Below are 27,517 nucleotides of genomic sequence, written 5' to 3'. Positions count from 1 at the left end.
ACCACAGCCTGGGTGTGGGGGGTGTGGGCTGTGAATGGGGGTGGGAGGGATGTGTGATGGGCCAGAGTGGGGTGAGAAGGGCATCTCTGCCCACTTGGAGACAGCTTGATTTGGGAGTTAGAGTCTTAGCAGGGTATCCACACTGGCGAAGGAGTGCGGTGCAGTTGGGAGATTGGTTATATACCGGAGATAAACGAAATGAGCGAAAATATTAAGGTTAGTGAAAGCCAGGTTTCTTACAATGGGAGGAGGGAGTTACAATGGTGAAAAGAGAAGAAGAATTCACTCTGTGGTGGTAGATTGGAATTGGATGTATCGGTGTGGGAGAAAAATATTAATATATATAAAAATCTGGACAGAGGCTTCCCTGGTGGCTCAGATGATAAAGCGTCTGCCTGTAATGCGGGAGACCTGGGTTCGATCCATGGGTTGGGAAAATCCCCTGGAGAAGGAAATGGCAACCCACTCCAGTACTCTTGCCTGGAAAATTCCATGGATGGAGGAGCCTGGTAGGCTACAGTTCATGAGGTCGCAAAGAGTCAGACACAACTGAGCAACTTTACTGGTTCACTGGTGTGTGCACATGTGTACACACATATACACATACACATATATACCCATGTATATATTCCCACTGAGAGGGCCTGGAAACAGTGACGCCCCAATGGCAGTGAGCATACTTATCACTCATATCTTGACTTCTAATGGCTTCTAAATGCCATTTTCCACTGAAAGGAACCAAGACTCTTTAAAGAAATGTCTGCTTCTATGATTGGGGTGGGGTGGGGTGGGAGGTGGGAAAGTAGAAGGTGAGTCTGAAACAGTTGCAAAAGTGTTCAGAGAATGAGGGGGACTTATCAAAAGGAGGCAGAAGCCAGCTTGAAGAGGCTCTCATGGCCACGTCAGGGACAGTTTGAACATCTATATTAAGAATGATAGTAAAAGATTATAGCCCACTGAATAAAATAGAAAACCACAAGTTTATACTGATACAAATTTTAAAATGAATTAATGGAAAGTTTGAGGAGCAGTTTCCAAATACCTACCTACAAATGCTTATTAATAATTACAAAAGAAGGAAAGACTGTTGATCATGTGAAGCCTGGCAAGTATTCCTTTGATCAGGTGATCAAAGTTAACATCGGTTCAGGACAAACTGAAATCGCATGCCACTGAGAGGATGCAATGAGAAGGGCACAGTCCTCTGTGATACTCCTGCCAAAGGGGCGTGACCTGAATGTAATCATAAAAATGTATCAGACAAACCAAATCTAGAGATAATCTATAAAACGCTCATGTGTCAAGGTCATGGGAGTTAAGGAAAGTTGAGAATTATTCTAAACTAAAAGAGACCAAAGTGAATTGACGCCTAGATCCAATGCTTGGTCCTGACCTGGCTTCTTTTGCTATGCAGGACATTGTCAGAACAGTAAATGAGTCTTGAGTAGAGTCTGCCCTTTGGATGGTGGCAATGTAACAATGACACATGTGCAGTGTTATAGTGACGCGTGTGAAGTGTTACAGTGTAACATGAATATCCCAAGTTGGATGGATGTCTTATATAAGGGAAGTGTGCGAGGCACTGCTCTTCAAGCCTGGATGTACATACAGATCACCCAGGGATCTATTTATTTACTTTTTGGCCGGGGATGTTTTTTTTTAATTTACTTGTGGCTGCCCTGGATCTTCATTTCTGCATGTGGGCCTTCTCTAGCTGCAGGAAACAGGGACTGCTTTGTGTTGGAGTGCACAGGCCTTCTCACTGCAGTGGCTCCTCTTGTTGCAGAGCACGGGCTCCAGGTGCGTGGCCTTCAGTAGCTGCAGCGTGGCGACACAGTAGTTCTGGCTCATGGGCTTAGCTGCCCCTCTGCATGTGGGAGCTTCCTGAACCAGGAATCGAACCCGAGTCCCCTGCATTGGCAGGAGGATTCTTAGCCACTGGACTACCAGGGAAGCCCGGGGGATCTTTCCAAAATACAGATTCTGATTCAGTGGGTCTGGCTGGTGCCTGAGATACTGACAGTCTAACCAGCTCCCAGGCAGGACCTGCTGGCCCAGGGCTCACACTTCAAGTAGTGATGGTCTAGGAAACCCGAGGAGAACATCCACTCTTTGCCTCCTAACCATCTACCTTGCCCCCTCTTTTTGTTTCAGACTCTGGTTTTCCTCTGAGGATGACTTCCTCCTTGCTTTCTGGGTACCTGTTTTGGGTCAGCTGGTCCTCAAAGCTCAGACAGGAAACACATGACCAGTCACTGCAAAAGGTTCCAGGCTGGTCTGAGACTCAGCCAGAGAGATGAGATGTACCGTGAGAGGCCCGGCTGAGCTGACAGTGTCTATAAGCCTCTTTATCTTCCGGAGCCTTCCTGGGCTTCCAAGCCTTACAGTGGCCCAGGACTTGCCTTCTGCCCGCTAACTTCTATAGGCCTTTCTGACCTCACATGACTCCACCACATATTAGGCCTGTGACCTTACTTAGTAAACAGTCTGTGCCTCTGTTTCTTCATCCATAAAATTGGATACCGCCTACCACAAAGGGTTGTTTTAACAGAGAACTGAATAATGTGATCCACATAAAAGAGTGTTCTTCCCTGAATCTGGCGCAGAGCAACTGCTCAACAAATATTTAATTGTTCAGTTTAGCTTTTGGAGCACATGACCTCACACAAAAGAAGAGACGGCATCTCACTGGTATGTTTTAGGTCATTTTCTGTATTGAGAATGGCTCAGAGTTTGGGGACCCTGGAAGATGAGGCCAAACACTCCACTAGCTATTATGTTACTGTATCCACATGGCCTAACTCCTCGATTCATACCTAATTTGCTCCCATCTTGTATTAGTTGCATATACAAATATATGTATCAAAAGGAAATAAATTAATGACATTGTAGGTGTCCCCCAGGTATGGTTGTCAGGTTCCCAATAAACTCAAGCTCCAGCTGGTGATCAGAAATCCCTTCTGACTGTCTTTATTCTACTGCCATCCTGTGGCCAGCCTGTGCCTTTGCAGCGGTGTGGACTGGATGTAGCTTAGTCCTGGGCCTCCCCGTGCCTGGAAAGGGGCTCCTTGGGAGGAAGGGAGTGCAGCTGAAGGGCCTTCTCGAGTCCCCCACCAGCAGGCAGGAGTCTGGGCGTGAATCACCAGTCCTGACTTGATTTCTGTTTGATGAACCTTAAGGACAGATAGTACAGGATCACGAAGCCACCACTGATGCCAATGACAAAGAAGTAGATGGCGTAGAGCGGATAAGAGTTCAGGCCCATGGAACTGAGGATCTGGGGACAGAGACATCAGTGAGCTCATTAAGAACATGCTCAGAGGGCTGCTGTCTATGTACAGCCAAGGCCTGGGTGACTTACCATGTCTCCTGGGATACGGATGGTGATGTTGCCAGCTTCCATGTAATAAGCATGCCCACCAAACTGGATATTCATCAGCCCTTCAAAACACCATCGGAGGAAGGACACCTTGGAAATCAACGCGGGCACTGGAGAGAGTGAGAGTCATATTATTCACAGGGTCTAACTACCTGCTTCCAAGGAAGTGAGCCTGCAGAGAGGCGTGGTGGCTTTGACCCAGGGGCAGAAATCCCCGGAGGGAGCTGAGCTCGGGGGAAGAGAACCAAAGGGTGAAAGAGCAGAGGGGAAGCTGGAGACATGGACTGCTGGGGCCAAGTGGCTGCAGGATCACTGTGCACTTGACCTACAGTAACTCCACAGAGTAATTTCATTAGGTGTCCAGTATGTGCTTGACCTACAGTAACTCCACAGAGTAATTTCATTAGGTGTCCAGCATGTGCTTGACCTACAGTAACTCCACAGAGTAATTTCATTAGGTGTCCAGCATGTGCTTGACCTATAGTAACTCCACAGAGTAATTCATTAGGTCCAGCACATGCTCAGCTTCACAGAACCTATGGACTTTGGAGTCTCAGCAGCCCCACACCAGAGATTACAGAGATGACCGAGTCTGTACCCTGACCCCACAGAGGCATCCTGGCTCAGGGAGGAGGAGGAAGCAGTGAATCCTGTCCGGCTCATCAGGAGAGGCCTATGGAAGGTGAAGAGTGGTGATCCACAGGCTCAGTTGTGAAGGTGTGGAGCCTATTGGGGGCTTCAGAAGAGTTGGGTGGAGGCAGCCAGGAACAAGCAGCCCCAGGACCACTGGGACGAAGCAGTGACTGGCTCTGCGCCTTAGGAAGTTAACCCTGCAGGGGTGAGGGTTCAGATGTGGTGGAACCAGGGTCATAGACACCAGACTATCACAGTTGGCCCAAGATCAGCTGATAGGAGCCAGGGCGGGGATGAGGCAAGACTACGTTTCAGAAAGACACGGGAGGCAGGAGTGATTTGGCTCACTGGTGATGTACTGCGGAGAGTCGGGGGTGGCCCCTGGGTGTCAGCCGGCCTGTATGAGAAGGTGCCATCTGCCGCACCCCACCATGGAGCCCTTCATTTGGAGCCTGCTCCCAACTCTGAGCGGGACCGAAGTGATGAGCTCACAGCGCCAGAGGAAAGCAGACTGACCCAGCCCCAGCGGGCCTCAAAAAGCTTGAGCAGGTGAGGAGAGCCAAGCTCACCTGTCCACAGATTGTCCAAGCTTATCATGAAGCCCCCAGTCAGGTAGAAGGAGTTGTAGAGAGCGTTGCCGAAGAAGGAGGACATGTGGAAGGTGGGCAGCAGGGCGGCGGCGGCCAGGGCCATGGTCCGGCAGCAGAAGACCACAAGCCACACCAGCAGGACATGCAGCAGGAAGGGCTCCAGGCCTGGGCGCAGGTTGGCCAGCCAGTAGATGGGCATCCCATAGACGACGATGTAGATGCAGTGTTCGGGAAGCTCCCCCAGGATCTGCAAGGCATGCGAGCCAGCGCCTTTATCTGCTGCTGATCTTTCCGTGTTCAACGGCAGCAGCCCCCCGTGTCCCCAGCCGTCCCTCCTGGTGGTGAGCGGGGTGGCCACCGGGGGATTAGTGGGCATAGGTGCGTGGGACCCACAAGCATGGACTCACTGCTGACTTCCCCCTGCAGGTGCTGTTTGCTCCCTCTGGGGCAGTTCAGAGCTCTGGAGACCTGGCTTCAAGTCCCCACTCTGCCTACCCAGACACGGTAGCTATGTGACCTGGAGGCAGCCACTTAACTTCTCTGAGCCTCTACTTCTTTGAAATGAGGACCATCAAACCTTCCAACCTGCTTTCCAGGGACGTGGAGGGACTGGAGAGGTGAAGTACGCTAGGTGTAGGTGTTTCCCACCTCTTCTTTGTTAGGTTTCTGGTGGCCAGAAAAATATCATTCCTGGTCCATGGTCCTGGCCTTCTGATAAATGTTTAAAAAATTTATCAGAGACTCATCAAGTCTCTGAAACTCTCCTAAGGATTGTGGCGTCTGCAACCACAGATGATGCTCAGCCTCACCGCTGAGCAAAAGGCTTCCCTGTAATTTCTGTATGATGTGGAGAAGATTCTTCTGCCCTCTCTTCCACATGGCACTCACTCTGAAGCCTGACCAGTCACCTTGGCAAAGAAGTATGGCCCCGCCGTGTACAGCCCATCTTCTAGTTCATAGTAAAGCAGTGCCCTCTCTGAGTGACCTAAAAAGGAGAGAAAAGGAGAATGAAAAAATGAAATTACAGTGTTGCTGTTTTTGAGTCTCTCTTTGTACAATTAAAACCAGTTTTATTGCCTCAATGTCATATATTTTTTTAAAAAAGGCAATTTTTGATCCTAATTTAGATGCTTATAATTCTGTGACTTGTGCATTACTGTCAATATAACTCCTGCTAGGAGAGAAAAGCCTCATACTCCTTGGTAATTTGTTCTCATGTGCATACTGATATTAATATATGAAGTTGAAAAACAACCCTCAGCTTTTATTTAGCAGTCATGGTGAAACTGTTCAGCAGACCTGTCTCCTCCAGGAGCTCAGCGGAACTCAGGCCAGCCCTGGTCCAGTTCAGAGCATGGCTGACACAGCCTTGCGTGTGGGTTACAGAGAGCAGGCCACACTCACATTTGGAGATGACATCCAGGATCACGCTGAAAGGAACAAGAGCTCCGATCATGAACAAGAGGGCCACCGTGTCCGTCAAGGAGAGCTGGACAGCCCCGTGGCCGTAGTAGAGGAACCCGATGATCAGGGACATCAGGCAGGCCTCCACTACGTGGATGAGGAGGGTTGGCAGGTCTCGGAAGTCGTTGGAAATCTGACGACTTAAGGAAACAGAAGAAAGAGGTGCCAAGGGAACACCAGACCCCAGCACTGTGACCTTGGCAATGTCCTGTAATCTCTGTAAGCCTCATTTTTCTCCTCTGTAAAATGGGAAGAGTGGTGCCCCCCTCAGATGCTGTGAGGATCAAGTGAGGTGACTGATGAGTGCATCTGTCTCACAGTGGGTACTCAGGAAATGATTGTGACTTTTACTAACACTGTATCACCTTGCAATTTTATTTAAAGAAGTCATCCTGAGGAAATAAGCAATCAGAAGTGTAACGATGTATGTGCAAGGAGACATAAGACTTCTATCCCTGGGTCAGGAAGATATCTTAGAGGAGGAAATGGCAACCCACTCTAGTATTCTTGCCTAGAAAATCCCATGGACAAAGGAGCCTGGCAGGCTACAGTCCATAGGGTCACAAAGAGTCAGACATAACCAAAGCGACTTAGCATGATCTCATTTATATATTAAAATATTTATGTGCATGGAAACACCTTGGACTCACACCAAACACTCAGATCTCGTTTTCTGAGCCCTATGAGGGCTCGTGTAGCAGGGAAACTTCCCTTGTCCACTTCAGGGTCTCCTGTATCGATTTACTCTTTTACAATGATTCTGGGTGATTTCTACGAGCATCTGGCTAGCAAGGAAATATTGATTTTGTTTAAAGAATCAAAGGAACAGGAGTTATCTGTATCACATGGAGGGCTGGTGCCGTTTTTTTTCAAATGACCCTACCTCTTCAAATTAAATTCCTCCTTCAAATTCACTTTAGTCTAAAGGGCTTGATTTGATACAGCTAAGACTTTTGGGAGCCAAGGGGGTGATGAAATGGCAAATAATTACCGGATCAGTATGGCAAACTGCTGTAGGGGGCCGGGCAGCTTAGTGGGAGCCTGGAACGGGTTGGTGTCAGGAGCCGGGCTGTCAGGAGATAGAGAGTGTCACGGGGGTGTAGGGACAGCTGCTTTCTGCAGGGTGCTCTCCCCCCAGGGCCACCCATTGCCTTACCTCTGCACACACGTGCCCACACTCGGCTCCTTCGACTCTGCGGTCCACAGAAAGTCATCAAAGCCACGCACTTTTTCTTTAAACAAGGCCGCAAGGGCCCGAGCCTTCTCCCTGGTGGCCACTTCCTGCTCTTTGCTTCGTCTGTCAATGCTGGTCAAGTCCACTGTAAGCAGTGGGAATGGGGCCCTGGGTGACCTGGGTCCCACAGGGGCTCCTGGCCCATGATGCAGTCAGAGGGGACCCTGGGACACGCTCCCCACCCTCTGAGAGTGGACCACAAAGTGATGCTCAGAACAGATAGAGGCAGAGAGATGCCCAGGGGGAATCACTTCACCTCTCTGCCTTTCCTCTTCCCATTTTCATGACACATCTCAAGGCAGGAAAACATCTCAGAGGGGCCTTGTAAATCATCAAGGGTCCCCTCACTGTGTAGGGCCATAACTTCAAGTATCAGATTCTCTGGGCACTGCCAGGCCATGCCCTCAGATCCGTGAGGGCCAACTGCCCCAGGGCTTGTGGGCAAGAACCACTCCCCACCAAAAAATGATGATATAAAATGAAGAAAAAGATTTGTTTTTTCCAGATGCGGGCACCTGATTTCTGGCAACTTCTCTCTAGGGTTACAGTATGTTGCTTTCAGTGGCAGGCTGGCAGATGCCCTCTGCCCCCTTATCTGGGGACGACCAACCCGAGGATGACAGGCTGGCAGGAAGCCAAGCTGGTATCTGAGCACAGGGAGATGGGTGACCTCCAGGTGAGTTCACAGGGTGAGTGAGTGCAGAGGGTGAGAGTGGGTGGGCCAGAAAGAGTGGCCTGTCCTCTTGGGGGGTTGGAGGGTGGATACTGGGAGAAGGGTGTTTCCTCCTGGGCACAGGAGGTGAGAGGCCCATTTCTGCACCTGCCTGCAAGGACTCCAGTCTTCTTATCTGTAAGGACGAAGATGACCGTGGCCTGGCAGGGCTGCAAGGGTCAAAGGGACACCCTCTGGTGCTTGGCACCTATGGGCCTAGTGTCTGCCCTCAAGGAACTGGTCCTTACCCACCTGTGTACTGGGAAGGCCCTTGCTACACCAGGCCATCCTGGGAGGAAGGCTGGGCTCCAGGTGATCTATGTCTGGGACAAACCACAGCGGCTGCTCTCCTGGCCCTGGTGCAGCCATGCGGCCTGCCCAGCAGCCACGGCACTGCTCAGCACTCAGGACCCAGGGCCTGCTTTCAAGGTGGGCACCTGGAAAGGCAACTGTCCCTGCAAGATCTGAGGGCCATATGCTGAGGTCTCAGGACCCCAGGCAGGAAGGCATCTCTGGTGCTGATAGCAATTTTCATACCTAAAGATTCATGGGTCAAGGCCCCCCAAAAGGCACTAAACTGGTCTGTGCTCTGGGCCCACAGCCTCTGGGTTCCCTGCCTTTGTGGGGGCACCAGAGCATGGCTTTAAGGTTTCCTAGTGGCTGCCAACTCCAAATTTTCTGTTCTCCCTACAGAACCTGAATAAAGACCATAATTCCAGAAACTGATTCAAACCCTCTTGGATTCTATCTCCTCTGGTTTGGAGCTCTCATGACGTTCTTAATAGTCATGAACACAAGGGTGTGCCATTCCTAGCATTTGATGCTGGGTAAACTGAAGCCTGTAATGCGCCCCATCCCCTCCCCTGCCTCCATCCTTGGTCCTATTCCCCTGAAGCCCCTGAGAGTTTCTCTCCTGCCAGGGTTGGGGTCGAGGGGAGCCCTGTTCCCTGCCTCTGGCCTGGCTGACTCACCATAGTAGTCGGCAGGGTTGCTGTACCGCGGACAGGGGTGGCCGACTGCGGTGAAATACTGAACCATGTGCTGGGCTGCCCCCAGGTAGATGGTGGTGCCAGACGTCATCAGGAGGACCAAATCAAACAGCCCGAAGATATCAGAGCGCGGCTGGTGGATGGAGATGAGCACCAGCCTGTTGCCTTTGGCCAGCCTGGACAGTGTTTTCACCAGGTTGTGGGCCGTGAAGCTGTCGAGCCCAGAGGTGGGTTCGTCCAGGATAAGGATTCCTTCCCAACAGGGAGAAGCCTGGTTTAATGGGCAGGACTCCAGTTGGACCAGATTAAGCCAGGCGGCTCCCATGGGCCCCTCCAGCCTCACCTGGGTTCCACAGCAGCTGCACTCCGATGCTGACTCTGCGCCGCTCGCCTCCCGACACGCCCCGCACATAGATGTTGCCCACGCGCGTGTTGGCGCATTGCCGCAGCCGCAGCTCCGCGATCACGTCGTCCACCTGGGTGAAAGGCAGGGCGGTCCCAGGGCTTTAGAGAGGCTGCGCGGGCCTGCTCTGGGCCAGGCAGATCGGGCTCCAGAGTAGAAAGACGCCCGAGTTTAAGGCTCTGGCCTACATTTCCTTGATGCAATGTTTGTTCCCGGATTCTTTCCACGCATCCGGAGCGGCTCCCACTGCTGAGCAAGGCACCACTTGCTGGGACTGTGGCCATGCCCCGGCTCCCCACCGGCACGGATAACCGGAAAACAAGTAAGCAAATATTTATCCCATATTTGGGGCTAAGACGGGACAGCGGAGGAAGGAAGGCAGGGCTGAGCGTTTGGTGGACTTTTTCTGATGGACAGATGGTGAGCTGGGCTGCTCACAGTTGGCCTGGAATGGCTGGACCCTGAGGCAGGGAGGGAAGGATGGGCAGGGGAAAGATGTCATAGCTTCTTGGGGTCACTGGGATTAGTTAGTTACCCTTTTGTCGCGCTGGGCCTGGGAGAAGTTTCTGGGCAGGCGCAGCTGGGCAATGAAAGCCAGGGTCTCCCGGACGGTCAGGTTGGGGAGCAGCTGGTCGTGCTGGCGCACGTGGGCCACACACTTCCTCACTAGCTGGGCTGTGCTGGGCTGCCCATTGATCCAGATTTGGCCTGACTTAATCTTGCCGCCAGGGCCTCGCCCGGTGATCACGTCCAGCAAAGAGGCTCTCCCACAACCTGAGAAGCCACCAGGAATATCCCTGAGGGGGATATCCCTGGTGGTCCAGTGGTTAAGAGCCTGCTTTCCAATGCAAGGGACCCAGGTTCAATCTCTGGTCCGGGAACTAAATCCTGACCCAGAACTAGGAACACTCCCCACTCTCCCCACCCTCACAACCTCCCCCGACCCTGACCCAGCCACATAGACAAATACTAAAGAGAAAATATATTCCTGAGAACGGAGCTTCTGCAGGGGCCAGGTTGGAAGCTTCTGCTGCCCACACACCCTCCAGCCACCACCTTCTGCTCTGTCCTTCCCTGGGGAAGGTGGCACAGTCCTCTGACCTGCATGGAACAGCCAACTTGAACATCCTTGGGAATCTTGGGTGTTCAGGTCAGGCTGGCCTGTGGTTGCATGATAGAAGGCTGGAGTCCTGGTTGTCACAGGACTGCCTGTGCCCAGAGTGTCCCCTCCCCCAAGAAGGGCTGGTGTTAATTGCACTAGGAAGCTTAACTCTTTTTGCCTGGCAAACCTGCCAGCAACATTTCATCATTTCCCATCATTTGGCTCAGAAGCTGGCATTGTGGAAAAGACTAGTTTTGGAGAATTAAATAGGTGTCTTTTTAAAAATGCAAAACTGGAACCTATTTTCAGAAAGGGAGAAAAAAATAGAGAACTAATAGATGTGGAAATGATTTTTAAACTACAACACAGTTCTGAATTTCTCTACACTCTTATTTTTATCAGTAGTACTTTTCACTTTCTCTTTAAAAAAATAGATCCATTACATACAAATTAACGCCATCTACTTCTGAATGACATAGTAATTGCTATCAATTTGGGGAAGTGTCCAACTGGATCAGGTTCCATGAGATTCTGTGACAGCCACTTAAACTGCAAGTCAAATAGGGCTTAGGGTCTGGGAAGGGGTTCTTAAACAAAGCTGCCAGGAACAGCTCAGTCCAATTCCCCTAGGCAGGGTTTTAGTTTCCTTATTGTAAATTCCTTTTGGAGTGCAAAATTTCCCAGTAGTTTTTAAACAGGGAAAGCGCCAACACACAGATGTAATGATTCTTCCTTGCCACATTCCCAGGCCTTCTGCAAGCAGCCCCCTGCCCACAGCCCCACGTCCCCTGTGCATAAAAGCAAAAATCAAGTAGCCTCTTCAGTCATCCTTCTGCTTATGGACCAGAGGTTCTCAGTGTAGAAAGGGACCTGTCCACTGCCTCCTGGGTGCACCTCATTCAAGAGAACTTAGGAGGCACAAAATAGCCAGGGGGGAAGCCAGAGGGAGGGTTCTGGCCCTACTCCTGGGTCAGCGTGGACATCATTGGATCCAGGCTCTGGAAGCACAGGGGACTTTCCCAACACAGGGACCTTAGGATTCCCAATCAGGGGGCAGGAAGACCACATTTCCTGAACAAAACTGTGAGAGGTGTGGGTGATCTTTCCAGGGGAGGTTGCCAGGGTATGTTTGGGGAGATCCTCCATGAATCAGGAGAAAACACCCACAAGCATTCAAGACCCTTTGCCAACTCAGTAAATTCATTCATTGGAAAAGCACCACCGCTGATTCTATAGAAGCTTAAATGCCTGGGGCTGTTTGAATTAATTTTATTTTACTATTATAATTTTGGTGAGCAGAGTATGCTTCCATCCTGGATCAGACGGTAAAGAATCTGCCTGCAATACAGGAAATGTGGGTTCGATCCCTGGGTCGGGAAGAACCCCTGGAGAAGGAAGTGGCAATCCACTCCAGTATTCTTGCCTGGAGAATAACATGGCAGAATATAAGTCACAGGTGGTATAATTGATAACCTTTCTAAAATATCATTTAAATAATTTCAGCCAAGTAAACCTGTAGCTAAACAACACTAGCATAGAGTCGAAAATCACCCACTTAGTGTGATTCCTGCTTGGCCTCTCCTGACTTCCCCTTCTTCAACCACAAATCAGGGATTCTAAGAGCTACAGGGCTGTGGTGGTCAGGATTAACTGTGATGACTCTTAGCTTGAAATGCCTAGTTAGGCCCATGTGTTCCCTAGATCCTCAGTTCATGAAGAAAAAGCAGGTGTAACCAAAAAGCCACCAGATGTTAATAAACAAATAAAATTGGCCCGTGAAGTTTCCACATTTTTCTTGTTTAGATTAGAATTACAGGGCCAGGGCCAGCAGTTGGCAGGACTTGATCTGTGGGTGTTGTTTCAGTGACAAAGTTCATTTGCACATATCCTCTCATTTGATCTTTAGTTAGACAGTAAACAGAACTTCCCCAGCAGAAGACTAAAAATTTGGAGCAGATGGTCAAAAAGTTGAGTAATCTCTAATTCTGGAAATGATTAATTGGGAGGTATAAAGTGCTCCCTCTGACACTGTGTAAGGGAGAAATGCCTTTGATCTGTGTTTAAAAAATAAACACAAACCCCAAGTAGAGTCAACTTGTGCTAAGCCCCATGTCCCCAGACTGAGATGTAATACCTAATTTAATTATAGTTTCAGTCTCTCTTGGGAATAGAATCTTAAACCAGCCCATCTGAAATTGCCTGGTCAGCACTGATAGACCCCTTCTGTCCCCCAGAGAAAGGTGACCTTACCTAAAACAATCAGCCCTTTGCTAGAATAACTTCCTTGTCTGATTTCATTCTGCCTGTAAAAATCTTTCATTTTGTACAGCTCTCCAGAGCTTTTGGGTTTCCCAGGTGGCACTAGTGGTAAAGAACCCACCTGCCAATACAGAAGATATGGGAGACGTGGGTTTGATCCCTGGGTTGGGAAGATGCCCTGGAGGAGGGCATGGCAACCCACTCCAGTATTCTTGCCTGGAGAACCCAATGGACAGAGGAGCCTGGCAGGCTGTGGTTCATAGAGTTGCAGAAACAATCAGACACAACTGAAACAACTTAGCATGCACACCAAAGCTATTGGGCTGGAGCTAACATCTTATAGAAAAATCCAAGTAAACTTTCCAGTCCACACAATACTTTCTGCCAGGTGGGATGCTGCCCAATTCATGAATTGTTGAATAAAGCCAATAAGATCTTTAAAATTTAATCAGTTGAATTTTTTTTAAAAACATCTGAGAACCAGGAGACCAGAGTTCTAGTTCTTATTCTGCATTAAATATATGTCCTTAGGTAAATCATTCCTCTTCTTTAAACTTTGGTCTCACCTGTTAAATGAAGGGGGAGTGATGGCAGGGGCAGGAAAACCCCCTCTGAAGATGTTTTCACAGTGGTCAGGAGAAGGAAAGGTAAAATACTGTGAGGGGAACACAACCCTGTTTTCCAAGGCCCCTTCCAGCTTGTTCTACACTTCTAAGTCTGGCCTGTGGAAGTGACTTTTTGAAGCACTCCAGAAATCTGAATTTTTGCCAGTGGTTGAAGGTTGAACTAAGACTTGGGGTATCCAAGACATGAGTTGTGGCAGGGGCTGTGCCTACCCACTGTCTGACTGAAATAGTCATCTGATGGGGAGGGGAGGACAATGAATGAGTGTTCCTTGTGGTGGAGGTGTCCTGTGGAAAGAGGATTCAATTCCAAAGCTGCCTGATGTACTGGTAATGACTTACCCCTATATTAATGAAGGATCGGAGCTCTGGCTGCAGCTGCACGAAGCCTACTTGTGATTCATGAAAGCTAGTAAATAGAGGAGCTGAGATTTGAACCCAGCTCTGTTGGACCTGGAACTCGTGCTCTCACAACTCTGCTGTATTGTTCTGTTGCTCAGCAAAGTTCTGTAAGGATCATCCGTTTGTTCGAGGGACTGCCCTGCATCACAGGAGAGAGAGAACCCATTGCCCCACTATTTGCTCCTAGTGATACCTGAGCTCCCTATGACAGCCAGCATCTGTCCACTCCTCATTTTGAAGCTCAGGTTCTGAATGCCCTGCTCACAGGAGTCCTTGTGAGATGTCCAGGGCATCTTGAAGTGAGCCAGCTGCTTAAACCAAGGTACCTGGGAGGCCATATCCACCTGTGGGGAGACATAGAAAGGTTCCTCAGAAAGTTTCAACTTCTGTTCAGCTCCCTCCAACAGAAATCCTCCTGCCAAAATACAACAGGCCTGAGGGGGTCCCCCACCCAGGTTCTGTCAGATATGGAGGTGGGCTCCACCATGCTGAGAATCTGAAGTTGCCATTTCCAAGTCTTAAGAGAACAGTTGGGAAGCATGCATAATAGCAGAACAGAAATAAAAACACAACATCGGGCAAAATGATATTTTCACTCAGCAGTGATTTACTAATAACAGGTGTTTAGTGTGTGCAAGGCATTGTGTTCATCTGTTTATTATGTCCCTTATCTCATTCAGTCCTCACTGCAGACCTATAACATGTGTACTATTATTAGATTGGCTGAAAATTTCATCTGGGCTTTTCCATAACATCTTATATAAGTCTGTAGTTTGGTTAATAGTATTATCCTGTGGTTAATGTCTCATTTTTGGTCACTGTGCTATGGGTAAGCAAGACGTTAACATTAGGGCAAGGTGAACAAAGGATATATAAGAACTCTGCATTATTTTTGCAGCTTTATCAGAAGTCTAAAATTATTTCAAAATATAAAGTTAAAAGTAAGTTTTAGAGATTTTTTTCACACAGGGTCACATGGTTGGCTTTATGTTTTAACAAAGGTCTCGTTCTCTTTTTCATGCCCATCAACCTAAGCTCCAATATGTGTAGTTGAGGCAAGTTTCCATAGTGCTTGTACCCAACACATGAGGCATCAGTGTAGCCTGAACTCCGTCCTCAGGGGCAGAGGGTCCCCAGCTGGGGCTCACCCTTCCCTTCTGCTTGGGGAATTGTTTGGCCCTCTCTGTCTGCTCCCTCACCGGTCCTCAGGTGTGTCTCTACCTGGTAGCTGAGATCTCGGACTTCCAAGGTGTTGGACTGGCCACTGTAGGTGAAGTACAGGCTATTGTCGCTTTCGGAGGAGAAGACGCTGTCCTGGAGGCCCTGCTGGGAGACACGACAGGTGAGGAGGTTCTTCAGAAGAAGGGCTTGGGAGGGAAGAGATCCGGAGAGGTGAGAGCAGGAGCTAGTGCAGATGAGATCCCAAGTGGGCAAAAGATGGATTTAGGCAGGAGGAGCCCAGGGCTCTGAGAAAGCGGGAGCATCCATGAGGGCAGGGCTCCTCTTCTCTACAGAGAAAACTGTGGGGCTTCCCTCTAGCTCCTGACCCCAGGGAAGCTCAGCCACAGGCTGCTGGAACCTGATCCAAGTAACCTATCGTGAACAAGACCCAGACCCTGGACTGGAGAGAGCTTTGTGAGCCTCTGTGTTCAGAAAAGGCCTTTTAACTTTCCCTTTCCTGAATCTGGCTTAGTATCTCATCCCAAACAGACTTTCTGTACCCAGCATGTGAGAGGAAAACAGCTGTCAACAAGCTAGTACTCAGTACTTGTGAAGACATTGCCCTCAGAAAAGTTGCATCTTATCTTGATAAGGATTTTGCACAAAAAAGCTCTTCAAAATGCTGTTGGGAGATTTGAGAGTAAGTCCCTGTCATCTCTGTTATCATCACCTTCTTCATCGTCATCATCTTGCTGATGATGTTATTTTCACATAAGTCACAAGCCATGCTGTGTTCACATAAACATGGCTGCTTATTCGACTCTTTGCAACCCCATGCACTGTACCCTGCCAGGCTCCTCTGTCCATGGGATTCTCCAAGCAAAGATACTGGAGTGGGTTACCATGCCCTCCTCCAGGGGATCTTCCCAACCTAGGGATCAAACCCAGGTCTTCTGCATTGCAGGTGAATTCTTTACTCTGTAAGCCACCAGGGAAGCCCATGAATACTGGAGTGGATAGCCTGTCCCTTCTCCAGGGAATCTTCCTGACCCAGGAATCGAACTGGGGTCTCCTGCATTGCAGGCAGATTCTTTACCAACTGAGCTACCAGGGAAGCCTGCTTTATTTGAATATACATCAAATAAATCAGTGTTTCATGGTATCAGCTGATAAGGTGAATGATACCATCTGCAGATCTGAATTCCTTCTGTTTTATCAGTTCAATCATTTAAATAGCTGAGACCCAAACCAGGAAAAACTTGCCTTAAAAGATGTCCGCTTTTTAAAAATGCATTCAATTTTTGTTTCCTCAAGGTAGTGTGGGGCAAGTATGCATTCATTAACCAGTTCCTGTTGATTCCAATCTTCTCCCCTCAGGACTGCTATTCCCTCACTGATAACATTCCTTCGATCAGTCAGTCAAGCATCCAGCAAACATGAGGAGGCCCACAACATGCTTTAGGCTTGGAATTTGCTGTGTGACTGTGCAAAAGACAGTCTTTGGGAAGCTTAGAGTTTAGTGGACGAGACACTGAGGACGGAGCAGCACAGGCCAGACACAGAGGCATGAGGTCCTCGACGTGCCTGATCAAGGTGTATTTTCACTGTGCACACCGTGTCTGTGTGCACTTTATGTGGACACAACATAGCTTGGGACTTACGTGAAAATAATACCCAACAGTCTTTTTTTTAAAGCACCCCTGCAATAGTGGAGGTACTTAAAAATGACATTGAGCCCAGTGGAGGTGAGGGAAGTAAATATGGGTGATGGTCTGCCGCAAGCCCACTGTGAGTGGCCCCCAGAGTTCTGGGAGAGTGTGGAAACAGCCAACCAGAGCTACTTACCTTGTTTAATGTTTGAAGCAGTACAGTCAAGGTCATATATTATACAGAACTTTGGAAGATAAACAGCTAAGTCAGCAGAAGTATTGTTTTGGGGGGTGGGAAGGAATACGGGGTGGGAGAGGTCACTGAGAGGGAGTCCTGGGCAGGTGGGGGGGGTGACTTTCAAAGCTATTGGTAAGTTTATGATGGGTATGGGAGTCCACTGTTCTTTAAACTGCTTTGTCTGATATATTTAAAAATATGTTTTAAAGCTGAGAGAGGGTATCCACGAGGGGAAGTCCAGAGTCTTCCCAGCTGGAGGAGTTGGAGGTGGAGGAGGTGAGGGGGTTGTGTCCTCGGAGATGGAGAATGAAACTCCTGGGGAGGTCATGGGCAGCTCTGGGTTCTGGCAGGTCAGCCCTGACCCTCCCTCCCCACCTCTGCCACCAGCATTCCCATCGCCTAGTTTTCCCATTTTATTTGGTTAAACCATCTGAAAGTTTATCCATTGCTGACTCACTTGGGCTAACATGCATTCTGCTTTTTTTCTTTTTTTTACAGATTTTTAAAATGTGGAGCATTTTTAAAAGTCTTTATTGGACAATATTGCTTCTGTTTCATGTTTTGGATTTTTTTGGCCTCAAGGCATGTGGGATCTTAGCTGTCTGACCAGGGATCAAACCTGCACCCCCTGAATTCACAGTATGGAGTCTTAACCACTGGACCTCCAGAGAAGTCCCTACTTGCTTGTTTTTAAAAGGTAAATGTCTGCAGGAGGAATGTTAGTTGGTGTAAGGAATGGATTAGCTCTGCAACGAACACCTGGGCCAGAAGCTCACCAGGTTAGATTTTGGAGGTGGAAGAGTTGCTGAGAAAGGGTTGGACATTTTGGAGTCTGGAGCAACTTGTGGTGGTGACCTTAAGCCTAAGGGGTTCCACTCTCCAGGCGGGAGCTTGGAGAAGGTGAAGGGTGATGGGGCCTTGGGGAAAGAGGCATCAGGATGAGAAGACAAATAAAAGAAAGGAGAGAGGTGTGTGCTACCTGCTCCAACCCCTCTTCACCCTGGGCACAGTAAGCAGGCACAGGCCAGCCCGGGGCCTCAGCCACCACAGGCAGCTCAGCGTTCAGAAGAGAACTCGTGGCTGGGCGGGGGCTGCCTCTGTTCCATTTTGAAATATTTTCCTTGGCTCCTAGGAAGGATTTGTTAGACTCTTCCTGAGGTTTTGACAAACCCTCTGTATTTTTCTAATGCTTAAGTATCTATTCAGCTGACACCTTAATCAGTATGACTGTCAGATCATCACTTGAATTTCTGACAGGTGACATGGAAAAAAGCAAAAGCAGGTTTATTTGTAGATAACCAGCTCAGCTCCTGCTGGGCTACATTGTAATTTCTCCTTGTATTAACTTCTGATCAAATTCCTGAGTCAGAAGCATAGAGTAGAAGGAAGCTCAGGGAGCACAGAGCCCAAGTTCCTTGTTCTCAGATGCAGAGGCTGTGCCCTGGGAAAGCAGTGATGTGCTGAAGACTCTGCACTGAGGCCTGGGCCCCTCCTGTCCTCCTCTGGCCAGGCTTTTGCGCATGGACTGAGGAGTCTGTGGGCCGAGGGCACTTGCCACTCTGGGTACTCACTTACGCCCAAATTCCCAGATGGCCTCAGGCCCACTCCCAGGGCTGTGTGAACCTTGTCCTCGGCCCATCCCTCAGGGCACCCAGGTCAGAAGGGCATTTGTCTGTGGAGGCGTGGATGTCATGTGGGTGGGCAGGGTAGGGTGGCCATGCAGGGGTGTGTGAGATCATGTGTGGTGCTGAGCGTGGGCAGAGAAGGGAGACAGGCTGTGGCTTGTGTTGGAAGCCACAAGTCCTAGAATTTCTTGGTTTACATCTGGCCTTCCATGTTGCGAAGAAGGTATGACAGTTTAGGAGCATAGAAACTATTTTATTTAGTAGCTTTTAACTTGACTGATAATTTTTTAAGTATCTAGACATAGGATACAGTTCCACTGGAAAAGACCCGAAAGATTGAGGGCAGGAGGAAAAGAGGGCAACAGAGCATGAGATGGTTGGATGGCATCACTGACTCAGTGGACACGAGCTTGAGCAAGCTCCAGGAGATGGTGAAGGACAGGGAAGCCTGGCGTGCTGCAGTTCGTGGGGTTGCAAAGTTGGACACGGCTGAGTGACTGAACAACAACAAAGATATAAGATACGTAGCCCTCGGCCTCTTGTTCTGGGCACCATAAATGTTAGAGACAGGCTGTCACTTGGCACCTTGAGGCACAGGAGTGAAGGAAAGGAAATTGGAAATGGCAGGTCCTGCACCCCTTCCTGGATGTCATATTTGGGCAGTTCTTTGCATCCCAAGCTGTGGTGTCTGAATTGTCAGACCTTCTAGAAAGTGTCCTTTTCAAAAATCACTGGAGATTTTGTATCCGATGTAGGCTGTACACACTGCAGTCACAGCTCCCGGGAATCCTTTCCTGGCAGACGTTGGCTCCCTGGGGTATTCCCAGAGCACAGTGGTTACCTGCAGTGGCTGGGAGCTGACTGAGAGGGTGGGCTCCTGGGGCCTGGCTGAGGTCAGGTCCTAGCAACTCAAGGCCAGTCTGGGTGGCCTGAGGCCCTTCCTGTGGGGTGGAGTCCTCAGTCCTTCAGTCTTTCTGTCTCTACCCCTCACCCCTTCACAGGCAACCAAAGGCTGATTGAACAGCAAACAGAGGGGTGGGGAGGGATGGAGATGGAGGGTGGGGAGGGGTGGGGATGGAGGGTGGGGACCTGCTTCCTCTCTGTGTTCTGATTTCACCTCTTGCTTCAAACCCTGCCGACATCCTGATTTCAGTCAAAGGCCTTTTTTTTTTTTTTTTTTTAGGCAAACATTTCTCATGTAAAATGAGGACAGAAACCCTGGACCTATTGGTCCCTGGCTGTCCTCTGTTCCTGCCAGCTCTCTCCAGGGTCTTCCGGCTGCCTGCTGTAGCTGTATTTGGGGCATACGTTCTGATGTTCTCACAAGCTTCTCTGCCACCCTGTCTCATCAGTTTGTTGCCACTGAGTCTCTGAACTTGATAGCCGCAGGGACAGAGGAGACACCGCAGTGTCCCCCGGCCGTGTGAGCACGTTTCTGTGATGGGAAAAGTGAAGTCTCAGTCACTCAGTCGTGTCCGACTCTGTGACCCCGTGGACTGTGCAGCCCACCAGGCTCCTCCTCCATGGAATTCTCCAGGCAAGAGTACTGGAGTGGGTTGCGATTTCCTTCTCCAGGGATCTTCCCAATCCAGGGACTGAACCCAGCTTTCCCACATTGCAGGCAGACTCTTTACCGACTGAGCCCCCAGGGAAGCCCTTCTGGGATGGAGCCGCATTTAGAAAAGAGCCAGATCAGCCCAAGTCACAAACACGACGTCCTTTACCTGCAGGAGCCACCTTCGGGCAGGAGGTGACCTCAGAGGCCCCCCACCAACCCCGGACCCCGCTTCCCTCAGCCCTTTGATGCCCAGGAAGCAGAGTCCTGCTGCTTGTGGGCCTGGTGGTGTTAGGACCGAAAGTTCCTTAAGAAGGAGAGAGGAGTCCAACTCGCCCCCCACCCACCAGGACTCTGGTGACCCCCCGTCACTCACCAAGTCATCCTGGGGAGCAGCGCTGCTCTCCAGCCCTTTCTCCTTTGGGGCCGCCTCTGCCATGGGGCGCCACGGTGTCTGCGCTTCAACTCTGTAGTTTCCTTTGGGCTTAGCTGCTGCTGACCAGGGCCAATATTGTCTGCATCCCAGAGCCGGGCAACCTCTGGTCTGGCTCCCAGCATTCCTGTCTGGCAAGCCCTCCCACAAACATGGGCTGTGTGTTCTGCCCACTGCCAAGATGACGCACAGACACACTCTGACTAAAGGTACATCAGATAATGGCATCCATGACCAAGCCCAGGCCCGCCGCTGGGAAGTCCTGAGGAGGGCCTCCAGGGCCAGGTGAGAGCAGACAGGACACTGGCTCCTTGGCGGAGGCCACTCCAGGGAGGGTCAGGCCAGAAAACCCACCAGTCTCTGCTGCTTGTTGGCCATGGGCGAACTCCCCTTTTGGACTCTTGGGGAGTCCTCAGAACTCCAAGTAAACAGAAGCTCCCAGTGCTCCCTAGAAGAGGTTCCTGCAAAGCCTCGACACAGCCTGGGCATTTTCCACGCCTCGTACAGTGTCAGGTAAGGAGGCGCCACTCTCATCTGCCGGGAGCTTTGAGCCGTGGTCGGGGCAGCGGTGGCCTGAGGCGGGTGGGCCCCTGCCCTCTGCTGATTTTCCTCACTAATGGGGGCACGCACGGAGGCTCGGGCTCCCTCTTTAGTGGGTGTAGGTGGAGAGAGGGCAGGGAAGGGCTGCCAGAGGGAGCTGAGGAGCCACTGAACGGCCCCTCCTCCTGCCCACAGTGGGACTGGAAGTGAAGACCGGAAGCTGTGCCCTGCCTCGTGCCCCTGCGTTTTGCCCCTTGCCCCTTCCCCTCATCTCTCCCTAGTCTATAACCTGCCCTATTCAGATGACGAGGACTTGGGAAATGGGGGTACTGGGAATACGAGGTGTAATGAAACAAAGTGAAGGAACGCAGGGTCAATTGAAGGAATAAACAGTGTCCTGTGTGCCATCTGTCATCCAGCCAAAGAGAGCTGGCATTCAGAGCGGCTGCCAGAAAAGTCTTTACAGAGGTGATCTTCTGTCACTACCTGCCAGGTTCTACAGAGGGCACCGAGGCTAAACCACACTTAGGAGCCTGTCCAGAGAGAACTTGGGCTGGGCAGAGCTGGGACTGGTGCTGGGGGACAAGGGTCTGGAATCTTCTATGCTGCCTTTCCCTTGTGTGGTTTCCTTTAAAGCCACCACGTGGGGCCCTGGTGGGACATTGCATCTCGCCGACAGAAGTGGACCAGGCAGATCCTCAAAGATGTCTCCTTGTACATCGAGAGCGGGCAGATCATGTGCATCTTAGGGAGCTCAGGTAAGTCAAGGAGGGAGTTCCCTGCATTTTCCATGAGGACTCAGAAGAGTCTTTGGCTTGTTTTGAACACCACACTAAGGAGACAGGTTTAAGCTGTAGCAGGATGGACAGAAGTCTGACATTAGAATGAAATCTGATGGCATGTCTGACTATGAATAGAACCTGGTTGTTGTTTAGTTGCTAAGTCATGTCCATCTCTTTGCGATCCCACGGACTGCAGCCCTCCAGGTTTCCCTTTCCTTCATTATCTCCTGGAGTTTGCTCACACTCATGTTCATTGAGTCAGTGATGCCACCCAACCATCTCATCCACTATTGCCCCCTTTTCCTCCTGTCCTCAGTCTTTCCTAGCCATCAAGGTCTTTTCCAATGAGTAGGGTCTTTGCATCAGGTGGCCAAAGGATTGGAGCTTCAGCTTCAGTCCTTCCTGTGGATATTCAGGGTTGATTTCCTTTAGGATAGACTGGTTTGCTCTCCTTGCAGTCCAAGGGACCCTCAGGAGTCTTCTCCAACACCACAGTTCAAAAGCATCAATTCTTCAACCCTCAGTCTTCTTTATGGTCCAACTCTCACATCCATACCCGACTACTGGAAAAACCATAGCTTTGACTGTAAGGACCTGTGCCAGCAAAGTGATGTCCCTTCTTTTTAATACGCTGTCTAGGTTTGTCATAACTTTTCTTCCAAGGAGCAAGTGTCTTAATTGCATGGCTGTAGTCACCATCTGCAGTGATTTTGGAGCCCAAGGAAATAAAGTCTTTCACTCTTTCCATTTTTCCCCATCTATTTGCCATGAAGTGATGGGACTAGGTACCATGATCTCAGTTTTTTTTTAATCTCAGTTTTTTGAATGCTGAGTTTTAAGCCAGATTTTTCACTCTTCTCTTTCACCCTCCTCAAGAGGCTCTTTAGTTTCTCTTCACTTTCTGCCATTAGAGTGGTATCATTTGCATATCTGAAGTTGTTGTTACTTCTCCCAGAAATCTTGATTCCAGCTTGTGAGTCATCCAGCCTGGCATTTTGCATGATATACTCTCGTGTAAGTTAAATAAGCAGGGTAACAATATACTCTTTTCTCAATTTTGAATTGCTCAGTTCTTCCATGTAAGGTTCTAACTGTTGCTTCTTGACCTGCATACAGTTTCTCAGGAGGCAGGTAAGGTGGTCTGGTATTCCCATCTCTTTCAGAATTTTCCATAGTTTGTTGTGATCCACATAGTCAAAGACTTTAGCATAATCAGTGAAGCAGAAATAGATGTTTTTTGGAATTCCCTTACTTTTTGTATGATCCAATGAATGTTGGCAATTGGATCTCTAGTTCCTCTGATTTTTCTAAACCCAGCTTATACATCTGGAAGTTCTTAGTTCACGTACTGCTAAAGCCTAGTTTGTAGGCTCTTGAGCATTACCTTGCTAGAATGTGAAATGACTGCAATTGTACAGTAGTTTGAACATTCTTTAACATTGCCTTTCTTTGGGATTAGAATGAAAACTGACCTTTTCTAGTCCTATGGCCAGTGCTGAGTTTTCCAAATTTGTTGTGTGGCACTTTTACAGCATCATCTTTTAGAATTTGAAATAACTCAGCTGGAATGCCATCACCTCCACTAGCTTTGTTTGTAGTATTGCTTCCAAAGGCCCATTTGACTTCACATTTAAGGATGTTTGGCTCTAGGTAAGTGACCATGCCATAGTGGTTATCTGTGTTATATAGACTTTTTTTTTATAATTCTTCTGTGTATTCTTGCCACCCCTTCTTAATCTCTTCTGCTTTTGTTAGGTCCTTGCCATTTCTGTCCTTTATTGTGCCCATCTTTGCTTGAAATATTCTCTTGGTATTTCCAGTTTTCTTGAAGAGATCTCTAGTCTTTCCTAGTCTATTGTTTTCCTCTATTTCTGTGCATTGTTCACTTAAGAAGGCTTTTTGTTTCTACTTGCTATTCTCTGAACTCTGCATTCAGTTGGGTATATCTTTCCCTTTCTCCTTTCCCTTTCCCTTCTCTTCTTTTTCAGCTATTTGTAAGGCGTCCTTGGACAACCACTTTGCCTTCTTGCAGTTCTTTTACTTGGGGGTGGTTTTGGTCACCACCTCCTGTACAATGTTATGAATCTCCATCTATAGTTCATCAGGCACTCTGTCTGCCAGATCGAATCCCTTGAATCTATTTGTCACCTCCACTGTATGATCATAAGGGATTTGATTTTAGCCATACCTTAATGGACTAGTGTTTTTCCCTATTTTCTTTAATTTAAGACTGAATTTTGCAATTAGGAACTCATGATCTCAGCCACAATCAGCTCCCTGTCTTGTTTTTGCTGACTGTAAGGAGCTTCTCCATCTTTGGCTACAAACAAAGAATATAATCAATCTGATTTAAGTATTGACCATCTGGTGGTGTCCACGTGTAGAGTTGTCTTTTGTGTTGTTGGAAGAGGATGTTTGTTATGTTCATTTCATTCTCTTTGCAAAACTCTATTAGCCTGTGCTCTGCTCCATTTTGTATTCCAAGGCCAAACTTGCTTCTTACTTCAGGTATCTCCTGACTTTCTATTTTTGCATTCCAATCTTCTGTGATGAAAAGGACATATTTTTTTGGTGTTAGTTCTAGAAGGTCTTATAGGTCTTCAAAAAACCATCTAAAGGTTTAAAGAATCTTTAGAAAGATCCTTGAAAAAAATGACATCCTGTTGAATGTGTAAGTTAATTCCTATTTCAGAGAAAATAGTGCTTGGCATATAGGGGTGCTCAGTAAACAATTTTCCTTCCTGGAGAAGGGAATAGGAATTGAATAAGCACAAAGATGCTGTTTACCCCCCATGTGCACTGGTCTTTTAAAAATTATGATGTATTTTAAACACACAGATTAGGAAGATCCCCTGGAGAGGGGAAAGGCTACCCACTCCAGTATTTTGGCCTGGAGAATTCTATAGACTATTCTATGGGGTTGTATAGAGTGACTTTCACTCACTTCACTTAAACAGGCAGACAAGATAGAGAGTTAATAATATTCCTGTCTTAATAACTAGCTTTATCAAATCTTAACTTTATACCATATTTACTTCAGATCCTTTTTTTGTGGGGAAAAAAACAAACCCTAAATAATACAGATTCCACTGAGGCTATTTACATGCCTGTTCTCTATCTTGTTCTTCCCCTCCTCTTTCCCTGCATCAGCCAATCATTGCTGGGGAGGGTGGAGCCCTTTGGGGCTGGGGCAATCTCTGTGAGGGTCACAGCTGAGGATGCACAGCTGTGGGGGAAGGGATGTGTTGGCCCTAAGAGGGCATCCATGTGGCACATCACAGGGTCCACTGCACTAGGTTATCCTGCACATTTTAAGGTTGAAAGATTCTGACAAATTTGCTTCCCAGGAGCCTGTTTTGATTGGGTTCTTGCTTGCAAATTGTTGACACTTTCAGCTACTCTCCACTTGCATTGCTCTTTTTGATAGAGGTGGGCAGTGTAATTCTGTGATAAAAGTTAAGCGTGGTCAGCCTTTTTCAACTCAGGGAGTTACATCCACAGCCACTCTCCTGCCACAGTCAGGGGGTGGGGAGAAAAACTGGATGGTAAGAGTAGTGCTGTTAAGATGAAGTGAAAAGGAACTTGCTGGTGAGAAGGGTTACGCTTTGCTGAGATTTCCTTTCGTTTTCTCTTTTCTTGACCCATGCCACATGGCTCATGGGATCTTAGTTCCCCAATGAGGGACTGAACCCATGCCCTCAGCAGTGAAAAACACAGAGTCCTAACTACTGAGCCACTAGGAAAGTCCCTCCTTTCATTTTTCTTTTTTCAATTTTTAACCATTTCTAACTGTATGCATGTACCATAACACCCAGGGTCATCCTCATTTTTATTTTGCTAATTATACTTCTTTAAAGAGAAAAGCTGAGTTATTCCTATAATATTGTGTCACTTGCTGCCTTCTCTGTGTAGGATAAAAGGGGTGGTATGTAGCACAACAAGGAATTGAACCCACTTCTTGGAAGTGTGTCCCACAGGCCAGTATCACGCTTCATACACATCTCAGCAGAATAGGGTGGGGCCCCCTCTTCTAGGGTCCCATGGGCTGGTTTCTGATCATTCCTTGTCATGGTTTTATGACTGTCTATCCTTTTATACTGAACATGAATTCTTGGTAGACTTCAAGTTCCATGAGGATGGGAGCTTGGTCTTTTCTTCCCCTGATGGATCCTCAATATCTAGGACAGGGCTTGCCACATAGTAGGTGCTTAATAAGTATTTGCTGAATAAATGATTAAGCAAATGAATTAATTCTATGAATTACTTTTAGTGTTTCATAACATGATTTCATTGGTGTCTTATCTAAGGCAGTATTTTTATCAAATCTTTACTAGTGAGGCAGAAGATGACTTAGGTGTTCATAGTCTCACTAGAGAATGGTCTAATGCAAACCTGTCTGTTGTCAGCCACTCTGTGGGGGAAGGTAATTTTATTCAACTCATTATTATCTATCATGTAATTCTTAGACTCTAGGCTGCATGCTCCTTTGCAGAAGACTAGTTTCAGATGATTTTTGTCCTTCTAGAAGAGATAATCCCAAAGGTCATGGTTTTATTGCCCTGTAGGGCACTAACCTTTTTTTTTTTCCTTTTCCTTATTGTGGTAAAACATGCATAATATAAACTTTGCCATTTTAACCATTTTATTTTTCAATTTTTTATTGAAGTACAGTTGACAATGTGTTCGTTTCAATTGTGAAGCAAGGAGATTCAATTATATATATGTTCTTTTACAGATTCTTTTTCATTGTAGGCTATTATAAGATACTGAGTATAGTTTCTTGTGCCATACAGTACATTCTTGTTATTTTTATATTTTATATAAATAGAGTGTATGTTTAATCCCAGATCCTAAATGTATCCCTTTCTTGCCCCTACCCTTTGGTAACCATAAGTTTAATTTTCTATGTCTGTCAGTCTGTTATCTATTTTGTAAATAAGTTCATTTGTGTCATTTTTCAAGATTCCACACATTAGTGGTATCACATGATATTTGTCTTTCTCTGTCTGACTTAATTCTGTATTTAATTCTGGTTTAATTAGTATGATAATCTCTCAGTTCCTGTTGCTGCAGATGGCATTATTTCATTCTTTTTTTTATGGCTGAGTAATATTCCTGTGTGTGTGTATACGTAGATATATATAAACATATATCAATAACCAGACATAACTCATTTTATCCATTCATCTGTCTGTGGACACATAGGTTGCTTCCATGTCTTTGTTATTATAAATAGTGCCACTATGAACATTGGGATGTGTATATCTTACTGAACTAGAGTTTTCATTTTTTCTGGACATATGCCCAGGAGTGGGATTGCTGGATTATGTGATAGCTGTCATTAGTTTCTAAATGAGCTTCCATAACTGTTTTCTAAAGTAGCTGTAGCAATTTGCATTCCCACTAACATTGTAGGACAGTTCCCTTTTTGCCACACCCCCTTGATCATCGTTTATTACACAGAATTTTTCATGATGGCCATTCTGGCTGGTGTGAGGTGATACCTTATTATAGCTTTGAGTTGCATTTCTTTAAAAATTAGTTATGTTGAGCACCTTTTCATGTGCCTGTTGGTATGTTTTCTTTGGAGAAATGTTTATTTAGGTCTTCCACTCATTTTTTAATTTTTTTTTTTTTTTGTATTTTATTGAGCTGTATGAGCTGTTTGTGTATCTTGTAAATTAAGCCCTGGTTGGTCACATGTTTGCAAATATTTTCTCCTAGTCAATAGATTGTCTTTTCAT

The 27,517-nt window shown here is 47.7% G+C and overlaps 2 protein-coding genes across 4 annotated transcripts in view; one reads left to right on the top strand and one right to left on the bottom strand.

Moving 5' to 3' along the window:
• Nucleotides 1–2,692: 2,692 nt before the first annotated feature.
• On the bottom strand, nucleotides 2,693–20,588 carry ABCG8 (ATP binding cassette subfamily G member 8). Of its 3 annotated transcripts, none has more exons than XM_020878079.2 (13): nucleotides 20,395–20,582; nucleotides 15,012–15,116; nucleotides 13,984–14,134; nucleotides 9,940–10,178; nucleotides 9,345–9,477; nucleotides 8,984–9,253; nucleotides 7,223–7,385; nucleotides 7,058–7,135; nucleotides 6,007–6,206; nucleotides 5,511–5,587; nucleotides 4,582–4,849; nucleotides 3,362–3,489; nucleotides 2,693–3,277 (listed from the first exon to the last, which is right to left on the bottom strand). In XM_020878079.2, the coding sequence occupies exons 1-13, from the start codon at nucleotides 20,455–20,457 to the stop codon at nucleotides 3,140–3,142; spliced, it is 2,013 nt and encodes a 670-aa protein (XP_020733738.2). In that variant the 5' UTR covers nucleotides 20,458–20,582; the 3' UTR covers nucleotides 2,693–3,139. The 3 variants fall into 3 exon arrangements, with proteins under 3 accessions (XP_020733738.2, XP_020733739.2, XP_070333634.1); XM_020878080.2 differs by having other exon boundaries at nucleotides 15,012–15,113; nucleotides 20,395–20,581; XM_070477533.1 differs by lacking the exon at nucleotides 2,693–3,277 and having other exon boundaries at nucleotides 3,403–3,489; nucleotides 5,491–5,587; nucleotides 20,395–20,588.
• Nucleotides 20,589–20,633: 45 nt separating this feature from the next.
• ABCG5 (ATP binding cassette subfamily G member 5) overlaps nucleotides 20,634–27,517 on the top strand; it is a 28,358-nt gene continuing 21,474 nt past the window's right edge. Inside the window, exons 1-2 of the mRNA XM_020878082.2 lie at nucleotides 20,634–20,964; nucleotides 21,628–21,749. Coding sequence (XP_020733741.2) covers nucleotides 20,828–20,964; nucleotides 21,628–21,749 — 259 coding nt within the window. The 5' untranslated portion in view covers nucleotides 20,634–20,827. The remainder of the gene's footprint in view (nucleotides 20,965–21,627; nucleotides 21,750–27,517) is intronic.

The sequence above is a fragment of the Odocoileus virginianus genome, chromosome 2 (genome assembly GCF_023699985.2).
Source record: "Odocoileus virginianus isolate 20LAN1187 ecotype Illinois chromosome 2, Ovbor_1.2, whole genome shotgun sequence".
Classification (NCBI taxonomy): domain Eukaryota; kingdom Metazoa; phylum Chordata; class Mammalia; order Artiodactyla; family Cervidae; genus Odocoileus; species Odocoileus virginianus.
Note: the sequence above shows the minus strand (reverse complement) of the source record. Positions and strands in the feature narration are given on the sequence as shown.

Coding starts and splice junctions, on each gene's coding strand:
- ABCG8 (XM_020878079.2), bottom strand. CDS start 20,457: ATGGCAGAGGCGGCCCCAAAGGAGAAAGGGCTGGAGAGCAGCGCTGCT. Junction 9,478..9,939: donor AGGCCCAGCGCGACAAAAGG/GTAACTAACTAA, acceptor CCTTTCACCCAG/GTGGACGACGTGATCGCGGA. Junction 3,490..4,581: donor CTTGGACAATCTGTGGACAG/GTGAGCTTGGCT, acceptor CACTCTCTCCAG/TGCCCGCGTTGATTTCCAAG.